This window comes from Macrobrachium nipponense, chromosome 20, assembly GCF_015104395.2.
Source record: "Macrobrachium nipponense isolate FS-2020 chromosome 20, ASM1510439v2, whole genome shotgun sequence".
NCBI classification, from domain to species: Eukaryota; Metazoa; Arthropoda; class Malacostraca; order Decapoda; family Palaemonidae; genus Macrobrachium; species Macrobrachium nipponense.
Window position 1 is genome coordinate 64673382 of NC_061089.1, and position 14612 is coordinate 64687993.

The window sequence follows — 14612 nt, forward strand, 5'->3', positions numbered from 1 at the left end:
ACGAAGAAAGAGAGGTTCACATCAATCGTATGAAACGCTTCAGTGGCGTGATCGGTATGGTCTTGACCTGCCACCTCGACGGCCGCGAGTTCGATTCTCGGGCATTCCATTGACGTGTTAGAGATGTGAGCTTCTGATGATAAAAGTTCACTCTCAACGAGGTTCGGAAGGCACGTAAAGCTGTTGGTCCCGTTGCTGAATAACCACTGGTTCCATGTAACGTAAAAACGCCATACAAGCAAACAAACAAACAAATCATGCGTGCGTTAATGCGTGACTCAAGGACTAACACAGACATACATACATATACTATACATGTGTGTGTGTCTGCGTAAAACAGCAAATGAATTATTACATAAGTGAACTAAAATGCAAAGTTAGTTTGATAACCAAGTTAAGAGGCGGGTAAGCAAATGACTTTCGGCACAACTAGCATTGCAGCAGAAAATGAAAATAAATGTAATAAGATACAAATGCGTGCGGACATTGTGTCATCGAGGTGGGAAAACTTCTCTCAGAGGCACAATATCTGAAAATTTTATTACTATATATATATATATATATATATATATATATATATATATAGATAGATATACATACATATATATATATATATATATATATATATATATATATATATATATATATATATATATATCAACTTAATAATATGAAATGTGCATGAATTTCCGTCTTTCATTTTTATTTTTTTTAGGCAGCGGTTCTGGACAGCGCAGCTATTCTATTTCCATGCATCATATTTGTATAAGCAATGAGATTATAGGCCTCACGCCAGCGTTGTGTCCCTGCCACCAGAAGAATAATCCCCTGGGAGCGAAACCCTTCCCCCCACCCCCCCTCCCTCATCCCCCCAGTGGGTTTTCTCGGCCTAGTCTAGATACAAGCCTGGAAAACACGGCCGTGGTCGGCTCACCTCCATTGTTAATACAATGAAATATAAGCGAATATATTCGTTATTTATGCGAGAACAGTTTTCCTGAAACATTTTACAGTTTCAGACAAAATTACACCTCTTTTAACTGCTGAATTGTGGATCAACCACCCATCCAGATCATTTATACATAATCTGTCACTTCAAACACATTCCTAATTAGTAGGCTCATCAACTGTTTTTTATTTTCTGCAAATAAGATTTTATCAAATTCGATTACTTATTGTTTTCTTAAACATGGATTGGGTTTCCCAAGGCTTCAAGCATCAAAAACAGGACACCTTATTCAGGTCGACTTTTGGGGAAATTTTAAAGAAAAGGTTATAAAATTCTGAGGAAGAGTGGCCTTTAGAATGTGAAATTTTTAAAAGCTTTATGATAATGAAGTTGGAATAAGGATCTTTATTAGACAGTAACCCCCAATAAGGGTTGGGGTCGTTATCTAGAACTGATATTCCTTGGGAGTCATTATCTAAGACTGGACTACTTGGGGGTCGTTATCTAGGAAATATCACCACTTGATTTTTCCTAGATAATGACCCCAACAAGGCTCGAGGGTCGTTATCTAGGTAAGATCCCCACTTGATTTTTCCTAGATAGTGACTCTCAACAAGGATCAGGGGTCGTTATCTAGGACTGATATTCCTTGGGAGTCATTATCTAAGATTGGTCCCCTTGAAGGATCACACTCTTGAAATGATCCAGGAAGAGTATGCAGGTTTTTTTAAATAGTGTAACAACAAACCAGATTAATATGAAGAAACAAATCCACAGTTATGTATGGGTTCAAATATATTTAAAAATACATCTTAACAGAGAGCTTTCGGGAATCTGTTCGATTTCCCTTCTAAGGCCGACGCGGTAATGTGAAGATATTAACAATGTGAAAACATAAACTCTCAGAACGAACAAACCTGTTTAAAAAACAAGGAACCGCTCGTGAAATGAAGCAATGGTAGATCAGGCAAAGCCGTCGTATTTAGAGGATGATACCCTGTAAAGGGGGTAGTGCTATCAGTGCACCTCATACGGTACAATGTAGGCATTACTTAAGGTTCTTTGCAACGTGCCTTCGGCCCCCAGCTGCAACCCATTTCCTCCCTTTCACCTTACCTTCTTCCACATTCTCTTTCTTCCATCTTGCTTTGCAACCTCTCCTAACAATCGATTCTAGTGCAACTGCGAGTTTTCCTCCTGTTACCCCTTTCAAACCATTTACTGTCAATTTCCGTTACAGCGCAGAATGACCTCATAGGTCCCAGTACTTTGCCTTTGACCTAAATTCTATACGCAACTCAATTCTGCGTGGTCCTTCTCCAAAGTGGAGATGATCATGAGAATAATTGGATTGGAGAGGGACAAGTTAGACGTTCCAGACGACAACGGCATTGTTTGATCTACCATTGCTTCTTTTAACGACCGGTTCCTTGCTTTATAAACGCTGTCGCTTGCTTTGAGAGTTTGTTTTCCATTTTTTAGTATTTTTACATCGCCTCATCAGATTGAAAAAGGGAATCGAACTGATTCCCGAAAGCTCTCAGATTAGATTTGTTTTTAAATATATTTTGACATATACATAACTGTGGATTTGTTTCTCCTTTCAAGACCCATTCAACAGCATTTTTTTATAAAGTCGATCCAAATGATCCTATCAGTATCGCGCAATTCTTATAACGCTGTAGTAGTTATTGATGTCTGTTTTACATACCTATTCTATATATTAGATAAAGCATTCCTTTCATGCACCTGTACCTAATTTTCTTCCATTTCACCATAAAATAAGCTTAATTTTTTTTCATATTTTGTCAAGAATAACATTCTACAAACTTTTTCTTGTTAGTTCCATTTTGAACTGGATTTGACAAACACTGAAATCTCTGCGCCATTGCATTTACTGAGTTTATATCCAGTCATCAAGTCTCATACGATGAAGATTCAGAAATTCAGATCTAGAGAATTAGCATCAATGATTACACAAATAAAACACTTCCATAATCCGTGTAAGCCAGCATTTTTCTTATGTGGATGATGGACACAAAGGACCTATTAAAGAAATTTTCTCCTATTTTCTAACACGAAAACTATCATTCTTCAAAAGCTGGATATTGTCAACTTAGTCTTATCAACTTCTTCGTTATTTTTCCATTTTTTTTTTATTTTCAAATACCTATATCCTAAGGTAAAGAGCGCTGGATGAGTTTACCAGGTTAGGAAATTCCCTGTATCATGTATCTTTATTCATAAAATTTCCATACATAGAAAGTCTCTTTAACAAAGAATACATAAATATCTGGTTAGAAAAGGGTTATATATCATAGTAATAATATGCTACTGGCTTGAATGGAAAATATTAATATTCCATCTCATTTACATAATGCTATAATTATTATTATTAGTAATAATATGCTATTGTTGTTGTTGTCATCTTCTTTATTACAATTTGTATGACTTTAGCACTTATTTGTACCCTTTTTGTATTATTATTATTAATTATTATTATTATTATTATTATTATTATTATTATTATTATTATTATTATAATGATGCGTATATGAGCAGCCATACATCAAGGCCTTCTAAGAGAATAAATACGGACCCGTATGAATTGATTCATGTACTTTTTCAAAAACTTCAACACATTTCTTATAATCATTATGGCTTCCTTCTCCATTAAGAATCTGCTCTTAGCTCTGAATGAAGCAGACAGACTCTCTGACGGAGTCTTCGCAAATGGTAATCGTGATATAAAGACCAGATCGGAATTCTGTTCATATTATTCTAAGTTTATTTGGAATACCAAACCTTCATCTCGTATTTTCGAAGACAAAAATAAGCCGAGGCAAACAAAACTATACATCATCGCTACACAGGATACATTGTACTAGATACATACATTACATAAATTATAATATATATAGAACTTCCACTTAGCAGAACTTTGATACAAAAGTATATCGCTACGTTATTCCAAAAAATTTCCTTTTTTTATTCCTCCCTAAGAGTATTTATAACATTAAGATTTATTATGTACAAAGATATATATTACAATGGTATTCTTTGGTTCGATGGAGGCTGGCCTTGGCCTTGAACTTTCCTACAAAAAAAAGGGGGGTGGGGGTGTCACCAACATAACAGAACAAAATAAATAATTAAATTATTGAAGGATTGAAATATTTTCGATACACTCCAAAAAGAGGTCTGAACTACTGTATTAAAACCTACAACTGGAAAATAAGAAAAAAAATTTTAAAAATGTTTGTTAAATCAAGCGAGAAACTATGCATATTACACTCCATTATATAGTCGTCTTTGTAGTAAGTATATTGTCACCAAGTCTAGTATATAATTCGCATACACTCATTTTGATATATCAAAATATACGCAAATCTCTTTCATAGAAAGTTATAAGTTTTATTTAGTCTTATATGTGATTACGTATTTATATGCCGTTAAGCCGAGAGAGAGACAACAAGAAGAGCTTCTTTGGTTCAACCCTCGACAACTTTCTCGTTGTTAAGTAACGTAAAAAGGAAGAACTGTATAATCATATTTTTGTTATTAAAAAGGTTTTGACATCTTTGTTTTATGTATTATTTCCTTCAAGATTCTTGAAGTTACCACATTGGTGGCTTTCTTCAAAACATGTCTCTTATTTTCGGAAGAAAAAAAAGAGAGCGGTTATATCAGACTTTTTTTTCGAAAAATAAAATCCGTCACGATATGCCTGGTTATATTCTTCTGTGATATATCTCATTTTATTGTGAGAAACAAAAACTCCCAAGATATGTCGAATTCGGTTTTGAGCAAAAAAAAAAAAAAATCGAGACTAGGTTTTCTAAGAAATCCCAGCTCTTGGAACCCAGACATGAAGACAAATTCTTGAAATCGCTCTCTGTGTACTTCTTTAGTTCTTCCTCTGCCTTATGCTGCTTATTTCGAACCCATCTTCGCTCTGATACCCGGAGGGCGCCGGAGAGTTCGACTCGCAGCTGTGGGTACAGTACGAAGAAGAGGGCACGGGTCCGTGCGGCACCGTTGGCACACACGACGACGATGCGTTCGGATGCAAATCGACGGCGTTGACGCTGCCCACCGGCGAGGGCGGCGTCGGCACGTAGCTCGGGGGAATCCGAGGGTATGGAGCGTGATCACCCGTGACGTCAGAGCGTGACGTCACGTCCGGCAATCATGTGAGCGGGTTCTTGGCCCCGTAGCCGTAAGTCTCGGTGCTGTACAGGTTGTTGTCTCCGGTGTCGATCTCGGAGTCCTTCTTCCGGACGGGTTTCGACGACCCTTTGCATTTGAAGACGAATTTGAGCTCTTTGCTGAGAACCGCTGCTAGGGGCACCTGTGGGCACACGAATGGGAGAGCGATGATGTGGATTAGTAAATTAACAAACGACGATGATCACGGGATGTAAATAAAGTATACCTATAAATTATCATTAACAAGCACTAAAAGGATGTGGGTTACATTATGATAATTCGTCAAAAAACAGCTCAAAATTAATATATTGAAATTAGTTATATATAAAAACCTTTACTTCATTATTATCACGAACAAGTAGACAGACGCAAAACGTATGTCATACGTAGTATACATCAGCGTTCAGTGTTTCGTAACGCCGGCCCTTTCGGCTGGTTATACGAATCCAGAAGTCAACATCAGGCCTATGAAGCCCTTTAGCACTTTTAAGCATTTACGGGCCGCCTTTGTTCAAGGGCATTGCCCCGTAGGAGGTCGGCTTAACCTAAAGCAAACGCCAACGCAATATGTTCACGTTTCACGGATTTATCGCTCCAATGCAACGCAGCAGGAGACTAGAAATGAGTAAATGGCAAGATTTTGCATTTTAATAACATGAAAACTATTTCAATGAGAGGTCGACTTTTCAAACGCGGAAGATGGAGAAAATAATTGTAGTAACGAAAAATATAATAATGATAAATTAATACTGCTTATGATATCGCCCGTAAAGAAAACGTACTTTAGTAACAGCAGGACACTTTCACCATCAAAGAAAGTGGCGTTAGCAGCAAGATGAAACTTTTGTGACGAGACGAGCTTTTTTTGAATAATAGACAAAGGAAATATATCTTCATTCCCGTTGAGTGAAGATGAAATGACTTTCCCTTACGTGCAAGATAGAACTCGTATCTTATCAGATGAGGATGAGGGCATTGTCTTCATTACTAGATCAAACTTATTTCCTCTGAAACTCATGAGAGGCAATTGATTTAAGTTACAAGATTAAGCTAATTTTTCTCTCGATATACAGAAGACGCTAATGACCTTAGTTGAGAGATCAAACTAATTTCAATGTCATAGAACGATGGTCCCGTAGTGGAGGTAGCGCCGCCAGTGGACCTCATGCAGTGCACTGAAGGCATTACTTAAGGTTCTTTGCAGCGTGCCCCCTTTCGTCCTTTTACTGTGCCTCCTTTCATATTCTCTTTCTTCCATCTTACTTTCCGACCTCTCCTAACACTTGATTCATAGTGCAAACTGCGAGGTTTTCTTCCTGTTGCACCTTTCAAACCTTTTACTGTCAATTTCCATTTCAGCGCTGAATGACCTCATAGGTCCCAGTGCTTGGCCTTTGGCCTAAATTCTATATTCAACTCAACCCATTGAACGAAGGCGAAACTGTCTTACTTTAGTTAAAGGATGAAAGTCTTCAACCTATCAAACGAAGAAGATAAAAAAAAATGAAAAAAAAAACTTTACCTCGTCCTCCTTGGAAATGTCCCAACACTCGAGGGCGAATTCTCCAATAGCCACAACGAGGGCCAGCCCCATGCCGCTGAGGAGGACCACAAAGACTCCGCCCACGTTGTTCAGATTCAGCTCACTGGCCATGCTGCTGCTTCCAGACTCGTCCTGGAAAGAAGAAGTACATTTTATAAGCCTTCGTTGGCGAGGAATTCCAGCAAGCTTTGAGGGACTCGTTAGGGAAAGGTCATTAGCAAAACTGAGGCTGAGAATAGCAATGAATTAGATAAATACACAAAATAATATAATCTTAAATTAATCAGATATATATGAATAGAAATTTGATGAATTTTAAGTCACATCCTTTATCTTAGTCTGTATCATATATCGTAAAAACTGTCTTATGTTTCCATGATTTTTAATGTGATTGTATTCAGTTCACTTTACGCGAATAGTTATTATGTAGAATATGTCAAAAAATTAGATTGAAAATTTTCGATGAGCCTCACAAAATATACTTTTATATGTTTTACATACAAGTTGGTGAAATTTGATCAAAAATTTTTCAAATTCAGCTATGAAACGCCTTTCGGCATCTGACTGCAAATGCAGCAATTAACAAAAGATTATGTGACGCACTTATCGACTTTTATGTCTTTCGGGAAGAGCAATTAAAAACTGAAAAAAAAGATCCATGTCTGCATTGTCATGCCCGACTTCCGATTTCCGATACCTTTAATTATTCATGTGACAGACGCAGTCCTTAGAAAGAATGAAAAATGTTTCATTAAGCATTTTCCCAGAACGTTATTGGTTTTCTGACAATTGCGGCGAAAGAAAAATGTTATTTCATGAATTGGCTTTTGTTCCTACGCGTTGCTTTGCATGGCATTCGTTGCTTTCTTTGGCAGAGAAATATTCTGCTCTGGCAAAAAAAAAAATAATTGTTCAAAAGGTACAGATAATCATAATCCGTACGGACACGTTTCAATACTTTGCATGTAAGCTCGATAATAATAATAATAATAATAATAATAATAATAATAATAATAATAATAATAATAATAATAATAATAATAATAAAATAATACATAACTTCTTTCATAATGTTACATTATTTATTTTAATATATATACTATATATATATATATATATTATATATATATTTATATTATATATATATATATATATATATATCTATATATATAATATATATATATATATATATATATTAATATATATATATAGATATATATAGGCTTGAATAAAGTTTCTATTGAAAGGCCTCGAATCCAAAGTAGAAAACAAATGAAGTTCTCCTTTTCTGGATTAAATTCAAATTGGCACCCTTAAAAGGAGAGTGAACACAATTCTAATTCTCTACAATGCGAAAGCTCTATCACTGACCAACTCTTACAGCGAATGCCTGCGTTCGAATCCCAGCCGGAAGAGATTATTTTATTTATTTCCTAATTCAGATTAGAGGCTTACAGTGGGGAGCATCCAAAATTATGGGGAAATCGTGACTTTATGCCCACTGGAGTAAGACTACGGAACATTCAAACAAAATATTTGTCACGAAAGACAAACTGGGAAATGAGTGAAAATGTCTCACAGCATTACCTTACTGGTGTTGCATTTCCCGGCGCCTTTCCTCTCTTTCCACCACTTTCTCTTCAGGAGCTGAATCGTGGAGGTCTCTTGCAAGGATAAGATGGCACTGCTAATGGCACTTGTGTAAGGAGATCCTGTAATTCGCGGAGATAAAGACAGACAGAGAGAGAGAGAGAATAAGAGCGGCGGGCGAGTGCAATGTAAACGTTCAAACATTTAGACTTTCTGAACGTTCGCAAACGTTTAGTGTTCTGAATCTCTCGTTCGGTAATGTTGTTTTCATAGCGTTTATGTTCCGTAAGTTCTGATGCTTGGAAGTGTTTATGTTAGTTTAATGTTGCTTTCGAATTTTCCCGTTGCATATTGTCTCGTGGCATGTTATCGTAGTGTAGTGTATTTTCTGGCGTTATATTGTATAGCTATGCATATTAAGAAGCACTGTTTTATTGTATGTCTTCCATAGAATTGCCTCGCATCATATTTCATGGCATACCAGCAAGAACCGTTTTATTGTATTCCATTCTGTCGTATTATTTTGCACCATATTTCATTGACTTTTATCTCGGTGGCCATTCTGAAATTGTATTTGTCAAACAATGATGTGAAGTTTATTGTGTTTTGTCCCGTTTACCTAATACAGCATATTTCTCAGCGTCATGACATTTGATTAATCTATAGCAGAATTCATCCATTTTATAAAATCATATTTCATTGCATTGTTTTTCTTTTCATAACCAAGCTTTTTCTCTTACTCTGTCGGTACTACACCAACCTCAACCTCTTCAGTACCAACTCCTGGTTTACTATACTCTGTTTTTTTTCATCTGTCCACCCGCCTGTGGTGTTTGCGTATGGTAACACTGCCTCCCGGGCTTTAGATAGTTACGCTATGTGTAAGTTTTAGGTAAATAAAAGGATATCTGGGTGTACATTAGCAACTGAAAAGTATTTTAACAATTTACTGTATGCGAATTACACCGTTAATATTCGAAATATGATATTATTATAATCGTTGAATGTAAGCTGAATGTAACTATCTAAAGCCCGGGACGCAGTGTTACCATACAAAAACACCACAGGCGGGTGGACAGATGGAAAAAAACCGAGTATAGGAACATGAGACCAACCCGCCAAGGGGTAGTCTCACCTTCCTAGTAAACCAGGAAGAACATTGCACTGAAATTTCTAACTTGTTGTAAGATTTTTTTGAGTTTTACTTCATGACACTTTGCATGGATTCCAGAAGGTTAACCAGATTATACCATGTTAACAACGAGGCACTAATTCTTCGTACTTATAGAATGACTATTCTTACTTAAATAACTGGTTTATCACGTCACGTTCAATTCCGCACTATTGTAATTAAATCTACTGGAATAGGAATGATACAGTATCTGTAGCTTAACAAATAGCGCGGGGTATAAATCATTGCCCACTGTAGTAACCTATGAGAACACCAGCTGAATCTTAATTATCTCTGAGAATCATTTTGAGTGTTTAAATTTTATTTCTTTAATTATCATATAAAGAGCTATTACTCATAATATTGTGAATATAACATATAAAAATCGTATTTCACAAAGTAGTTCCTATGGAGAATGAATAATTAAAACTGTCATCATCTATGATCATTGTTTTGGGGAGCAAGCTTAATCATTCTAACGATCAATCATATGAATAAGAGTCTTCATGAACTAATGGAGGCTAACCAACACTCCTGAAAGAAAATGAGAAGCTGCAAAGAAAACGGGACTATCGTCAACGAGAGACCTGGTCGAAGTACCTGGAGGAAGAGCAATACCATAGCTCTTTGTGTCGAGTAGTCCTCCAATCTGCGTCAAGTCACAGTGGCGTTCGACCACGTACTCGATCGACGTCGATTCCATAAGGTAGGCGTAATGGCCGTTTTCTTCCTGCACAAGGGAATATAAGTGGTACGGAGTTGTTATTAGGCAGACAATTATCTGACAGGGTGGAATATTCTATTAGGAGTAATTTACAAGTTAAATAGAATATGCACAGGTTGATGGAATATGGTTCTGTCAGATCATATGAAGCATATTTGAAAGATTATTTTGTTGAAATTCACTTAAAAAGACATCACAATTAATAATTAGAAACTGAGTCAATTTATTTCCTGTTTGCAACTACTTTTAAATAATTTCACTGTAACAATGGCTAATAACACAAAAATATTAATTCCAAAAATTTCTTGTTCACCTCCAAGGAATTTATTGCATATAAAAAAGTATGCAATTTCCGTGCCAAAATCTACCGTAAGTAATTGATTAGTTCATATAATATATATAATACACACACACACACACCCATATATATATATATATATATATAATATATATATATATATATATATATATATATATATATATATATTATCATTTACTGAGCCGCTCGCTTATTTACTTAATTTTTTCTTTATCTTAAAACCCACCTGAACTTTCTTGACACCATTAGCGTTGGAGCTGACAAAGACGGAGGGCGTCGTGCTCTCCATGAAAGCCCACATCCTCTTGTAAGTGTCCAAGTTCGAATCCCTTTGTTGGAATAGTTGCCAAAAGACAAAAGCAGTTGAATTTTTTTAAGGGGGCCGCCGACCGCCGAATTTCGAGGAATGATCGAATTTGGGTTATTAACATTTTTGGACTGTTTTTATGGCTAAATAAACATATCTAAGTTATATTGCTAAACAAATTTTTAGACTGGTTTATTGATAATTTTGTTCATCGATTTTATGGCATTGTAGACTTCAAATTGTAAAAATGTAAAAAAAAAAAATCCTGTATGACTCTACCCAAGTCTGGATAGATAGAAGGGACTTATGTACAGTTTTGGACTGTCTTATGTGTAAATAAGCATAACTTGAAGATTTATTGCCCAAAAATGTTTATATTTGTTTATTCAAATTTTTTTCGCATGTATGGCACTGTGAACAACAACAACAACAACAACAACAAAAGTTAAGTGTCAAAAACACAGGAGCAAAAATAATTGAGTAACCCACTAAAATACCCCATTTTCTCTATAAGAAGCATCAGAAAAAACAAGTTAAAATGATATATGGTTGATGAGGGAAGACGAAGATATTATTGTAGTTAGAGATATAGGTGCTGTATATTGCTTAATTTTTAATTGTGGATGTTCTTGATTATGGAAGAGAATTGCTAAATTAGATCCAGATTGATTACGGATAATAATACTATGATTTTCATTTACATTTAATGAAAAATAAACGATGATAAAGCAAAACTAGTAAAAGTGTGCTGGAGATGTTTTAGAATTTGGTATTTGTACTTTATAATCGGCTAATTTTTATCTAATAAGTAATTGTGTATAATATTAGCTTTCCCTTTCGCCCAACGAATTATCAAGAAGGTTCTAATTCATAAAGGTGTTTTTTTATGTCAAAACTACATTTAGTAGCACCAATGCCTTTCCTTGAACGGTATTTGTAGTAAGATAAGGTTGCATCACAATCAATACTAAACAGAGAAATAGGCTTTAAAATAATAGATATTGGCAGTTCTAAACATTTTGCATAGCCTCTTTCCCCACTAGCTGTCATTTATTGCATTCTCGTTACCATTGTGAGTGGCATTCGCAGCTACAGCCTTAAATAAACCAGAAGGCATTCTTGAATCAAACAACAAAAAACACTTTGCTTAATTTTGGAGGAAAATACTCAAGAAGATAAATTCGATCTAATAAAAGGATACATGAAACGTTCCCTAAAACACTTCAAGCAAATCAAAGAAGATTAAGACGCTTTACCTGAAAAACGCTGTGGTGGATCCTGAAGCCAAGGACCCGTACTTGATGCGCGTTTGTTTAGCCAGATCTTCGGCGGATTCTATTGGCGACTCCATCCTTTCTACCGTAAGGAAGGCGGCTAAGTTCGCGGTGTAGGATGAAATCATGATGAGAGTGAAGAACCACCACATGCCGGCCACCATCCGTGTGGATACGGCTCTGGAAAGTGGGCGGGGTTAGAACAGAATTAGATCAATAGATAGATAAGTAATTTTGACAAATAGAGGGATTTGTTTAGTACAGACGGGCCAGAGAGGGAAAGATTCTCGGTTCTGCAGTGCTACTGACGAAGAGAGGAACCCCGTTCTGACAGGAATGAAAAGCGAGAGAGAGAAGAGAGAGAGAGAGAGAGAGAGAGAGAGAGAGCATGGGAGGGCAATAACAAGATTTTGAGACGAATAGAGGTGGAGTGAGGAACCTGAAAGGGATAAAAGGTGACAGAATCTCTTTACCTTCTAAAGGGTTAAGACTTTAAAAGCAGCAGGTATATATATTATATATATGATATATATATTTATATAGATATATAATAATTATATTATATATATATTTATATTATCATTTATATATATATATATATATATATATACATATATTATATATATGTATGTATGTAGTAAGTATATTATAGATGAATCGATAGATAGATAGATAGATAGATATTCTTACACAATATTGGCTGCTGCAGCACATTCATTACGTTTCTTTGCAAAGTTTGCTGCTTTTAACTTGAACGAAGCTCCATTCTTCCTCCTTTTATTCTCACTGATATATAGTTGGTGTAGCAGTGATGGGGTCTTGTGATAACTGTATTTGAATAATGATACCCTGGATAAAGCTAGTAACAAAGTGAGCCCGTTCATCATAGTGTCTAATTATGGTAATTACCTACGGCCATTGCTGTAATTACAGTTGTTTTGTTTACAATACCGATAGTTGTGTTGCTAGTGATTCCCTTGAATTACCAACGGTTTTTACCGTTATTACAGGAGTTTTGTTTACAGTGTCGATAGTTGTGACGTTAGCTAACTATTGACATAACTATCGACACTTCAGATTTAAGGGTTTATTTTTATACTCGACGTATAAGACGACCCCCCAACGAACCATTGCCATTTATAGCGCAAGACAAGTGACCTCGTGTCCTACATACTGTGGCAAGAAGTCGCATCCTTGCTGCATGAGAGAACCAATGGCGAACCACAGGCAGTTGAGAAGAGTGAACTGGTTCTCCAAAGTGTCTGGCTCGGGGTTGCAGGGGTGAGGGTTCTGCCACTCGTAGGGAGTAAATCTGGAACGAGAAGGAATTCCTTAATTAAAGATTTCTTTTGCTACAGGGGAGTTTTCCATAGGTTAATGGTTACGTGAGATTTTGGTTCAGTCGCAATTTGGTATGAGAGTTTTCTTTAACGATAAAAAGGCTCACGAGTTGTTTTTGTAATAAGTGATGAGCAAGAAATTCTCAGAATTATAAAGTAGCAAGAGAGATTTCAGTGATGGTCACATTTTTCAAGAGATTTCTATAGATTTACTGTTGCTTGCTTAAGAGAGATTTGTAATAGCGAAATATTACATGAGACAGTTTCATATAGATTCCTTGTCACTTGAAGGATTTCTTTAAAGATTAGATGGAATATAAAATGGATCAGTGGTATATTTGGATATTTGGATAAATATTGTATGATGTACTATATAGCGTGGTTGAAATTTCACTAAGTTAAACTTTCATATTCTCAAGAAGAAAATCAGTGTCAGGAGAGAATTCTGCACTTACTTGAAGAAGGGAGCAAGATAAATCTCCTTTAAATGCAAATACTAAAAGAAATTCTACTATGTTTTTGTAATTAAGTAAACCTGGGAAGAAAAGTATATATCAAGTTTATAAAAAGCCCAGAAGTAAAATAAAAAGTCTTGAACGATTTCGCAGAAAACTTGTTGATAGATAAAATAAGAACAAGTAAAAAGAAATAACTGCTAAATTGTGACGGAGGGATAATGCTTAGTACCGAAGGCATACATGAAACTTCTGATATCCGAACAGGGATAAAAAACAGAAAAAAAATTAATTTCTTTGAAAGTGTCACATAAGGAAATGAGACCAAAAGGAAACGATTCTATATTCGATGAAGTGTGTGAAATAATTAAAGTGACTAATAAAAGCTACAGGACGTAAAGAAGACAAGAAGCAAAAGAGCAAAACTTCATATGATACACCTCTCGCGACTATCCGCCGTAGGGGTAATAGCACTGTTAGTGCACCCCACGCGGTGCACTGTAAGCATTACTCAAGGTTCCTAGCAGCGCCCCTTCCGCCCCTAGCTACAACCCCTTTCATTCCTTTTACTGTACCCCCAATTATTTTCTCTTTCTTCCATCTTGCTTCCACCCTCTCCTGACAATTGTAACTGCGAAGTTTTTCTCCTGTTGCACCTCTCAGTCCTTTCTGCTCTCATTTTCCCTTTCAGCGCTGAATGACCTCATAGGTCCCGGCGTCATACCTTTGGA

General features: G+C 36.0%; 1 protein-coding gene across 2 annotated transcripts in view; it reads right to left on the reverse strand.

The window, feature by feature from the left end:
- Positions 1-3248: 3248 nt before the first annotated feature.
- LOC135226732 (glutamate receptor ionotropic, kainate 2-like) overlaps positions 3249-14612 on the reverse strand; it is a 281279-nt gene continuing 269915 nt past the window's right edge. For both annotated transcript variants that reach the window (XM_064266449.1, XM_064266443.1), the window contains exons 15-21: positions 13261-13398; positions 12069-12266; positions 10732-10834; positions 10063-10192; positions 8289-8413; positions 6681-6833; positions 3249-5300 (exon numbers count right to left, since the gene is read on the reverse strand). In XM_064266449.1, the coding sequence (XP_064122519.1) occupies positions 5139-5300; positions 6681-6833; positions 8289-8413; positions 10063-10192; positions 10732-10834; positions 12069-12266; positions 13261-13398 (1009 nt within the window). In that variant the 3' untranslated portion in view covers positions 3249-5138. The remainder of the gene's footprint in view (positions 5301-6680; positions 6834-8288; positions 8414-10062; positions 10193-10731; positions 10835-12068; positions 12267-13260; positions 13399-14612) is intronic.